General features: G+C 38.5%; 2 protein-coding genes across 2 annotated transcripts; both read right to left on the bottom strand.

The window, feature by feature from the left end:
* Positions 1 to 983: 983 nt before the first annotated feature.
* Positions 984 to 1,491, bottom strand: LOC129251297 (probable fatty acid-binding protein). The gene has a single exon (XM_054890660.1). The coding sequence runs from the start codon at positions 1,468 to 1,470 to the stop codon at positions 1,075 to 1,077; it is 396 nt and encodes a 131-aa protein (XP_054746635.1). The 5' UTR covers positions 1,471 to 1,491; the 3' UTR covers positions 984 to 1,074.
* A 2,961-nt stretch (positions 1,492 to 4,452) lies between these two features.
* On the bottom strand, positions 4,453 to 4,963 carry LOC129251296 (probable fatty acid-binding protein). The gene has a single exon (XM_054890659.1). It carries the CDS (start codon positions 4,940 to 4,942, stop codon positions 4,547 to 4,549), a length of 396 nt encoding a protein of 131 aa, XP_054746634.1. The 5' UTR covers positions 4,943 to 4,963; the 3' UTR covers positions 4,453 to 4,546.
* Between the last annotated feature and the right edge of the window lie 5,669 nt (positions 4,964 to 10,632).

Raw genomic sequence — 10,632 nt, 5'->3', positions numbered from 1 at the left:
GAATGCATTCTTAAAATCTTCAATATTCATTTCTTTTAATAAATTATCTTCTGCTAGCGCTAGCTTTTCTATATTTCTTTTAGTCGCTATTGATGATAGTTTCGCCATGATTGAAACGTATTTCAGAGGCTCCTCACTATATCGGACTATTATATCCCCTTTTTTATTTATCTGTATTTCGGATCCTTTAATTTTTTCTTCGTATACAAATTTTAATCTTTTTATATTTCTTATATCAGCTACGGACGTACATTCCCAAATGTGAAGTTGGCCTGACTTCGAATGAGAGTTGTAGTTCTCCTTGTCTACCCTGGTGTTTTTTTTGGCAGACATTCCCCTTGTTATTACAAACATTTTATTATTGTCATCACAATTCGTTGGTATAATTTTTTTTAGTATGTCTGAGTCTATCTTTATTCGTGATAATGCGTCGGCATTTGTGTTCATTTTGCCTTGCTTGTAGACTATTTCGAAATCATAGTCTGACAAATCAAGTCTAATCCTAATCTAAGTCTAATCTACACTTTTTTTTATTTTCATTAAGGTGCACGAATATTCAATTTTATGTTTATTTAACTGAATGCAAAAAGTCACATTTGTTCTTATGCCTGTTTTGTGCTTAAATATTATATTTGTTAATGATATATTAAAAATTTTAAATTAAATGTTAATATATTTAAATGCATTAGCAAAAAATCTCTATTCAACAATATTTATCATAGCATGTGTGAACAGTTTGATGCGCGTCGTTAATAATATTGAGAATTATTTCACTTTAATTAGCCGCCTAATCACATAAAAATAGTTAATTGTTACCTAATAACAACTTCATACTTTTAATTACATTATTTTATGCATTAATCAGCAAATAATCAGTCATAAACAAAATTGGGATATTCACAATCTAAAATATATATAATATATGTATATGTAGTTATATAAAGTACAATGTATGCTGTATGATAGTTAGTTTTTCAATCATTACTTTATTGCAAGAAGTGGCATTTTTTATTTTAAATTACTTTAGCTTTTTGTTACTGTTGTTTTGAACTTCACATGTAGCGCACTGCGCATTTATACAGCCTTGTAGACTCTGACGGACTTCACGTCGTTGAGGGTGAGAGTAGTCACTAGCTCGGAGTTAGTGAATTCACGAATAATGGTCGATGGTTTGTCACCCTTCTGTTCTTGCACCAATTTGTTGCCATCCAGAGTGAAGACGCTCTTCACTTTGCGACCATCAAGTGTCTCTTCATCGAATTCCTCGCCCAGCTTGAAGTTGACCGTAGTTGTCTTGAAGGTTGAGGTAGTGGTGAAAGAGTAATTATCACCATCCTTCTTCAGTTCAACGGTGGGGCTGATACTGTTACCCATTTTGCGTAGAACCATGCCGACACCCAATTCCTTCATGTATTCGTCGAAGTTTTCACTCTTTTCTAATTTGTATTTCTTTCCTTCCCAGACAGCCATTTTTACTAATGATTTATTTAGCGTTTAGGATCGTCCGCAGGATCGCCGCAGGATCGCCATGTTAAGTAATGCTGAATCGTCATGTATGTGAGACAGGATCGTCAAAGTAAAGGAGCTATTAACTTATGGAAGAGCTTTAGGGCAAACCTGCCGACTAAAGATTCCTTAGAGAATAAAATATTTTTTTTTGAGTTAGGGCAAACAACTGCCTTCCAACTATCAGGACTGAGTTGACTGAGCTGCTTGAGCTGACTGAGCTGACTTCTGATAGAATGGCTTTATTTTTATACTTTCTTTTTGCCTTGTCATCAATAAAATATACATAATTACAATTAAGCGTTGTTACAAGTAACAAATCAATAACAAAGTTGTAAATACTTAAAATACTATACAAATGAAATTCTGCTTGGGTTGACTTAAATTATGTTCAGGGTTAGCTTACTTCACAGTGAGCTATGGCTTTGCTTTGGAGTGGGGTATCATGTGACAAAAAGTGTATTTGGTGTGTGCCATGTGTTTACTTATGTTTCGGGTTTCAAAGAAAAGGGCAAAGAGTTTATGTTATTGAAATTGAAAAGAATTATGTCATTAAAGTGGAGTAAATTGAAATGAAAAGAATTATGTCATTGAAATTGAAAGTAGAGTGAATTGAAGTGGTTTACATAATTTGAGTTTGAGTATTAGGAATATTTGGAAGTGAAGTGGAGGTACTCTACACCCCTATGGTTAAGATTGAAAATTACTGTGCTAAGAAATTTGTTTAAATTTTGCAAGTACAGTGGTTTTCAATAAAAATAATTTTATGACTTTGAAAGTTTCTTAGTATATCTAAATCTATTTTTAATTCTATGTTTTATAGTACATTTTTCTGAAATTTATTTAATATGATAATATTTTAGGTGATTTTGTATTTCTTAAGGGTATTATTATGATATTCCTTAAGCTTATTGTTAATTTGTAATACAGAATTGACTCCTTTACGCTCTACTATGAGATAAGGGCCATGATATGGACTTTGCTGTTTTCTTCTAGTTTCTAGTTTTACAAATACCCAGTCACCTACTTTTAGTTCTGATGTGTTACTGTTCTTATCATATAGTTCTTTTCTCTTTTGTTTTGTTAGTTTTATTAGTTCTTGTGCCCTAAGAAGTGACTCTTTTAGTCTAAGTTTCATCTCATTTGCGTAATTGTTTAAGTTATATACTGGTTGATTGTCCTCGATTATGTCAGTTGGTAAGCGTGGAAGTTTTCCGTATATTAACTCGTACGGTGAAAATTCCGTCTCTATGTTCGGCGTGGTATTGAAAGCAAATGCAAAATAAGGTAGCCATTGGTCCCATTCGTGACTTTCTACGAAGTGTAACAGAAATTCATTTAGGACTCTGTGACTTCTTTCAACTGTTATTGTTTGATGGTGATAGGGTGCTGAAAAGGTCTGCTTTATATTTAGTATTTCGCAAATATTTTTCATTAATTCATTTGCAAACTCTGTACCTCGATCAGATTTTAATGTTTTAAAAAGTCCGTATTTTAGTATTACCTGTTCTACTAGTGTCTTTGCGATAGAAATTGCTTCTTTAGTTTTCATTGGGAATAGGATTACGTATTTTGTCAGTTCGCATTGTACCGTTAAAATATATCGGAAACCATTTGATATAATCAATGTTCCTACTGTATCTATGCTTAAATTTTCAAAACTTGTACTAGGTGTGTCCGTTATTGTCATTTTTTCTTTTATGTACTTTGTCTGTTTGTTTCGAGTACATTCTTTACAACTGTTTATATATCGTTTTATCATTTTTCTCATGTTCTTCCATATGTATTTTTGCTTTAATTTTAAGATAGTTTTTCTTATACCCAGATGTCCTCCTAGTGCTGAATTGTGATACTCAAAGATTAATTTTTTTTTTATTTCTTCGTCATTAATTTGTTTTGGGGCTTTATATAAAATTATTCTTAAGGGTCTTAATTTTTGTTCTAATCTTTCACTTTGTAACTTGTTGAATGCATTCTTAAAATCTTCAATATTCATTTCTTTTAATAAATTATCTTCTGCTAGCGCTAGCTTTTCTATATTTCTTTTAGTCGCTATTGATGATAGTTTCGCCATGATTGAAACGTATTTCAGAGGCTCCTCACTATATCGGACTATTATATCCCCTTTTTTATTTATCTGTATTTCGGATCCTTTAATTTTTTCTTCGTATACAAATTTTAATCTTTTTATATTTCTTATATCAGCTACGGACGTACATTCCCAAATGTGAAGTTGGCCTGACTTCGAATGAGAGTTGTAGTTCTCCTTGTCTACCCTGGTGTTTTTTTTGGCAGACATTCCCCTTGTTATTACAAACATTTTATTATTGTCATCACAATTCGTTGGTATAATTTTTTTTAGTATGTCTGAGTCTATCTTTATTCGTGATAATGCGTCGGCATTTGTGTTCATTTTGCCTTGCTTGTAGACTATTTCGAAATCATAGTCTGACAAATCAAGTCTAATCCTAATCTAAGTCTAATCTACACTTTTTTTTATTTTCATTAAGGTGCACGAATATTCAATTTTATGTTTATTTAACTGAATGCAAAAAGTCACATTTGTTCTTATGCCTGTTTTGTGCTTAAATATTATATTTGTTAATGATATATTAAAAATTTTAAATTAAATGTTAATATATTTAAATGCATTAGCAAAAAATCTCTATTCAACAATATTTATCATAGCATGTGTGAACAGTTTGATGCGCGTCGTTAATAATATTGAGAATTATTTCACTTTAATTAGCCGCCTAATCACATAAAAATAGTTAATTGTTACCTAATAACAACTTCATACTTTTAATTACATTATTTTATGCATTAATCAGCAAATAATCAGTCATAAACAAAATTGGGATATTCACAATCTAAAATATATATAATATATGTATATGTAGTTATATAAAGTACAATGTATGCTGTATGATAGTTAGTTTTTCAATCATTACTTTATTGCAAGAAGTGGCATTTTTTATTTTAAATTACTTTAGCTTTTTGTTACTGTTGTTTTGAACTTCACATGTAGCGCACTGCGCATTTATACAGCCTTGTAGACTCTGACGGACTTCACGTCGTTGAGGGTGAGAGTAGTCACTAGCTCGGAGTTAGTGAATTCACGAATAATGGTCGATGGTTTGTCACCCTTCTGTTCTTGCACCAATTTGTTGCCATCCAGAGTGAAGACGCTCTTCACTTTGCGACCATCAAGTGTCTCTTCATCGAATTCCTCGCCCAGCTTGAAGTTGACCGTAGTTGTCTTGAAGGTTGAGGTAGTGGTGAAAGAGTAATTATCACCATCCTTCTTCAGTTCAACGGTGGGGCTGATACTGTTACCCATTTTGCGTAGAACCATGCCGACACCCAATTCCTTCATGTATTCGTCGAAGTTTTCACTCTTTTCTAATTTGTATTTCTTTCCTTCCCAGACAGCCATTTTTACTAATGATTTATTTAGCGTTTAGGATCGTCCGCAGGATCGCCGCAGGATCGCCATGTTAAGTAATGCTGAATCGTCATGTATGTGAGACAGGATCGTCAAAGTAAAGGAGCTATTAACTTATGGAAGAGCTTTAGGGCAAACCTGCCGACTAAAGATTCCTTAGAGAATAAAATATTTTTTTTTGAGTTAGGGCAAACAACTGCCTTCCAACTATCAGGACTGAGTTGACTGAGCTGCTTGAGCTGACTGAGCTGACTTCTGATAGAATGGCTTTATTTTTATACTTTCTTTTTGCCTTGTCATCAATAAAATATACATAATTACAATTAAGCGTTGTTACAAGTAACAAATCAATAACAAAGTTGTAAATACTTAAAATACTATACAAATGAAATTCTGCTTGGGTTGACTTAAATTATGTTCAGGGTTAGCTTACTTCACAGTGAGCTATGGCTTTGCTTTGGAGTGGGGTATCATGTGACAAAAAGTGTATTTGGTGTGTGCCATGTGTTTACTTATGTTTCGGGTTTCAAAGAAAAGGGCAAAGAGTTTATGTTATTGAAATTGAAAAGAATTATGTCATTAAAGAGGAGTAAATTGAAATGAAAAGAATTATGTCATTGAAATTGAAAGTAGAGTGAATTGAAGTGGTTTACATAATTTGAGTTTGAGTATTAGGAATATTTGGAAGTGAAGTGGAGGTACTCTACACTGATCATGACTTTGTCAGGAAAGAAATTGAGAAGCTTTTAAATGAAGGTATTATACAGTCAAGCAAAAGCCCATATAATTCTCTTATATGGACTGTACCAAAAAGGGCACCGATGACCAAGGTAAGCCCAAACGAAGAATGGTTGTTGACTTCCAAAAAATAATTTATCATACGATTACTAACAGATGGGGTACTATCACCGCTATTATGGTTACTTGTAGCAAATGAAATTCTTAAGAAACTTGACGGAGGGGCACCTAAACTAGTGGCTTATGCCGATGACATAGCTATAGTAGTTACGGGAAAGTACCTGGACACCATCAGTAATGTGATGAACAACACTCTCAAAACGATACACCAATGGACATCTCGCGCAGGGCTAGGGATAAACGCCGGAAAAACGGACATGGTACTTTTTACCAGGAAGTACAAAGTTCCGGCGTGGAACCTACCGAAGCTGGGCAATAACGAACTACTTCTCAAAGACTATGCGAGGTACCTCGGAGTAATACTGGACAGCAAATTGCTGTGGAAGCACAACGTTGAGGAGAGGGTGAAGAAGGCCAGTAATGCATTGTACGCATGTAAAAGAATGCTGGGCGTTACTTGGGGTCTATCACCCTCTCTGATGCATTGGTGCTACGCAGCAGTAGTCAGACCGATATTGCTGTATGGAACCTTAGTATGGTGGACTGCGACAAAAAAACTGACATACTTAATGCCGCTAGAAAGGATTCAACGCCTCGTTGCTCTGTGCATAACAGGAGCGATGAAGACCACTCCAACGGCGGCACTGGAGAAGATACTCAGCATGCCACCTATTGACCTCATGGCGGAAAACCTGGCAGCGAAATCCGCGAGGAGGCTAATGGCTGCGGGGGTATTCACCTGCAGAACCTTCGGTCACAGCTCAATAGGAAAGTGGAGCTCAGGTGGCACGGACTACATGACTTCGTACTTTAATTGGGAGAGAAGTTTTCGCACTACAATTGAAGAGGAGGGATGGCACAAAGGCATGAAGCCTGGCCATAGAACTTTTCACATCTATACAGACGGCTCGAAAACTCCAGACGGAGTGGGAGCAGGTATTTACTGCTCAAAACTAGGAATAAGGCAGCCTATCAAGCTGCCAGACCACAGCAGTATTTTCCAAGCGGAAGTTTTTGCTGTGGGGAAGGCCGCGGAGCTAGCCTACTCTAGAACAAGAAAGAACTCAACAATTCATATACACGTGGATAGTCAAGCAGCAATAAGAGCAATAAGCTCATATTGTATTAAGTCCAAAAATGTTCGACGGAGCAGGGAGGCCATAGAAAGGCTAGCCGGAAACAATAAGCTGCATATCTACTGGGTACCTGGTCACAAAGGCATTATGGGGAACGAAATAGTAGATGAGATAGCAAAAAGTGCTGTGAGGCTACCATTTGATCAAGAGAACGACATACCAAAACCGCTAAACACAATATACAACGAAATGGACGACCACATGAAAAGACAAGTGGAAGCTAGGTGGACTAACTTGACCACATGCAAAACAGCAAAAGTCATGTGTAGAACTAACCACAAAAAACTGACTCCATTCGTACTTACGCTCTCGCGAAAGGAATGCAGAACTATCATAGGTATGCTAACAGGCCACAATCTACTGGCTGCATATGCGTACAAGATAGGGATTGCTAACACGGACAAATGCAGGAAATGCAGAGAGGATGTTGAGGAGACTTTAGAACACCTTCTGTGCGCTTGTCCGGCATTACTAAAAACGCGACTAAAATGCCTGGGAGCCCCACTGTTTGAGGGTCTGGAAGACGTCTCTAAAGCGGAGCTCCCAGCCCTACTTAGATTCGCTAAAAGCGCTGACATCCTACATGATGTCTACTTCAGGTATTCATAGAGGTCGGTCTCCATCTGGTATCGCTAGAGTCCAAAAGGTCTATGCGCGGCTTATTGCCAACCAGGCTAACCTAACCTAACTTGGTTGAGGTTAGGTTGAAGCGGTTGTCCTGTGGGACACACTCAGGCTCATAGCCCATTGTGATGCCACGTGGGGAGCTTGTCCCTATCTCTCCTAAAACCAGTGTGTGTTTTTCAAAAATTTTAAAATATCTTTGATTTCTATAGTGCTGAGGTCTTCTAGCTCATTAAAAAATTGTCTACCCAGAATAGTAAACCTCCGCCTGGATAGAGCAGGGCAGTGGCATAGTAGGTGCGAGATTGTCTCTTCCTCGTCCTCATCTTGACAACTTCTACAGAAGTCATGTGTTTGCACACCCATCCTTTGGGCGTGTCTACCTATTAGGCAGTGCCCCGTTATGACTGAGATCAATGTGCTAAGACTGTGTTTATTTTGGCTTAGCAGAGATTCTGTGCGTTTAGCATTTAGAGTCGGCCAAAGTTGACGGGCGATTTTGCAGGTGGCTTCATTTCGCCATCTTTCGTTTGCTTTCTTTACAATTCAACATCTTCAAGGATGTGTAGCTTACATGTTTGTAAGGGTATCCCTATGTCATTATCTATGTGCTCGTCAGACAGTTTAAAGCCGAATCTTGCTAGTTCATCGGCTCTACAGTTACCCTCAATGTCGCGATGGCCAGGAACCCATGTTACCTTTAAGTGAAATGACTCAGCCATCTCGTTAAGAGATGTGCGGCATTTCATGGCTACCTTGGAGGTTGTCGACTGTTTTGTGAGGGATTTTATCGCCGCTTGGCTATCAGTGAAAATGTAGATATCATTTCCGGATATCGCATCACACTGTATCAGTGTCGCGGCTTTTATTATTGCCATCAGTTCAGCCTGAAAGACACTACAGTAGTCGGGGAGCCGAAAACTGAAGGAGATCCCCAGTTGTTCAGAATATACACCTCCGCCTACCCTGCCCTCGAGCTTTGAGCCATCTGTGTAAACATGGATGGACTCGCCCTGTCTCACGTCGTCCCGTTCCCACTCTTCCCTTGAGGGTAGGAGGGTCGTAAACGATGTAATGGCAAGTATAGGCGGGAGTGCATAGTCCACCAGTTCGGGGAGCCCCAGAGTGCCAGCCAGGATTTTACCGTGGCCATAATCCGTGTTTGACCACTTGTTTAGAGTGTTCAACCTTATTGCCGCACTGCGTGCGTTGTATATTGCCTGCAGATCTACCGGAAGGAGGTTTAGTGTCGCATATAAAGCTTTCGATGGTGTGGTTGACATGGCACCGGTTATCAGAACAGATGCTAGTCTTTGTACCTTGTCAAGTTTCTTGATGTTCACACCCTTCTGAAGGGCATCCCACCATATTACTATACCGTAGTAGAGAATTGGCCTAACCACTGCTGTGTAGAGCCAATGTATCATTCTGGGTTCCAATCCCCATTTCTTCCCAATGAGCCTTCCGCAGGAGTACATTGCGGTCATAGCTTTTCGTGCTCTGTCTGCGACTGTGAGCCCCCAATTTAGCTTCCTATCTAGTATAAGTCCTAGATACTTTGCCCTTTCTATTACTCTAAGTGGTTTCCCTCCTAGGAATATTTGTTGAAGAGTAGGAGTTTTGTGTTTCCTACTAAAAAGTATCAGATCCGTTTTTTCCGGATTTACCTCTAGTCCTCGACTTTTACACCAAAGTGATAGTCTGTTGAGAGATCTTTGTTGAAGGTCACATAATGTTGGAAGGTGTTTCCCCGAGATTGCTATTACAATATCATCGGCATATGATATTATTTTCCCTCCAATTTTTTCCAGTTCTTGTAGAAGATTGTTGACAGTTAGGTTCCACAGAAGTGGAGAAATTACCCCACCTTGGGGTGTACCCCTGATCGGAAATTTTTTAACAAATGTGTCACCCAAGTTTGCGTTTATCGTTCGCCCAGTTAGCATTCGTTCTATAAACGAGACTATTGCATTGCTTACTCCCATTTCCGTTAGCGAGGTGGTAATTGCTTCCGGATATATGTTATTGAAGGCACCCTCGATGTCTAGAAAGGCAGCGAAGGTAAATTCTTTGTAGTGAAGTGATTTCTCGACTGTGTAAACTAGCTCATGGAGCGCTGTTTCCACTGATTTGCCCTTGCTGTATGCATGCTGGGAAGGTGATAGTTTGTCGCTAATCCTTCCTTTGATATGCACATCTAGCAATCGCTCTAAAGATTTTAACAAAAAGGATGATAGGCTGATTGGCCTGAAGTCCTTCGGTTTCGTATGTGTGGTTTTCCCTCCTTTGGGAATGAATACCACTTTTACTTCTGCCCATTTCTTGGGGATATAGTTAAGACGTATCGCTGCCTCAAAAATTAAGGCGAGTGTAGGTGCAATCATATCTTTTGTGTGTTGCAAGTCAGCGGGAATGATTCCATCAGGTCCCGGTGATTTGTAAGGTTTGAAGCTGCCAATGGCAAGTTTTATGTTGTCCTCCGTTATGAAATCTGTTGGGGGGTTCTCGTAGTGAACTATAGGGTGGGTTCTACTGTCTTCGTTGCAGAGACAACCCGGAAAGTGCGTCTGAATTAGTAATTCTAGTGTTTCTTCACTGCTGGTTGTCCAGTTGCCATTCTCTCTTATGAGGTAGCTAGGGTTACTGGGACTTGTTGATACTACTTTCCGGAGTCTACTGGTCTCCGAAACGCTTTCTATCTTTTGACAGAAGTCTCTCCAAGACGCCGTTTTTGCTGCCCTTATGGCATACTTAAATCTACGCTGGCATTCTTTGTATCTGTCCCACGAGTTGGTTCTCCTCGCTTCGTTATACATAGTTCTGCATTCCCTTCTGAGGTTTGCTATATCAGTGGACCACCATGGAGGTTTCGGTTTTCCTCTTCTTGTTCTCTGAGGACATGCTGCTTTCGCAGCTTGCTGAAATGCTGAAGTCAGCCCATCAACCACTGAGTCGAGCTGTGGCTCGGAGTTAATTGTGTATGTCGCTGCTGGGAGATTGCTGGATAACGTGAATTCAAACATCCCCCAGTTTGTGCGTCCGCGGTTTATAACCGGCTTGAAC

This window comes from Anastrepha obliqua, unplaced genomic scaffold, assembly GCF_027943255.1.
Source record: "Anastrepha obliqua isolate idAnaObli1 unplaced genomic scaffold, idAnaObli1_1.0 ptg000012l, whole genome shotgun sequence".
NCBI classification, from domain to species: Eukaryota; Metazoa; Arthropoda; class Insecta; order Diptera; family Tephritidae; genus Anastrepha; species Anastrepha obliqua.
This window is presented reverse-complemented; position numbering and strand designations above follow the sequence as displayed.

Bases quoted from the DNA above. Each gene is read 5' to 3' on its own strand.
- LOC129251297 (XM_054890660.1), bottom strand. From the start codon at position 1,470: ATGGCTGTCTGGGAAGGAAAGAAATACAAATTAGAAAAGAGTGAAAAC.
- LOC129251296 (XM_054890659.1), bottom strand. From the start codon at position 4,942: ATGGCTGTCTGGGAAGGAAAGAAATACAAATTAGAAAAGAGTGAAAAC.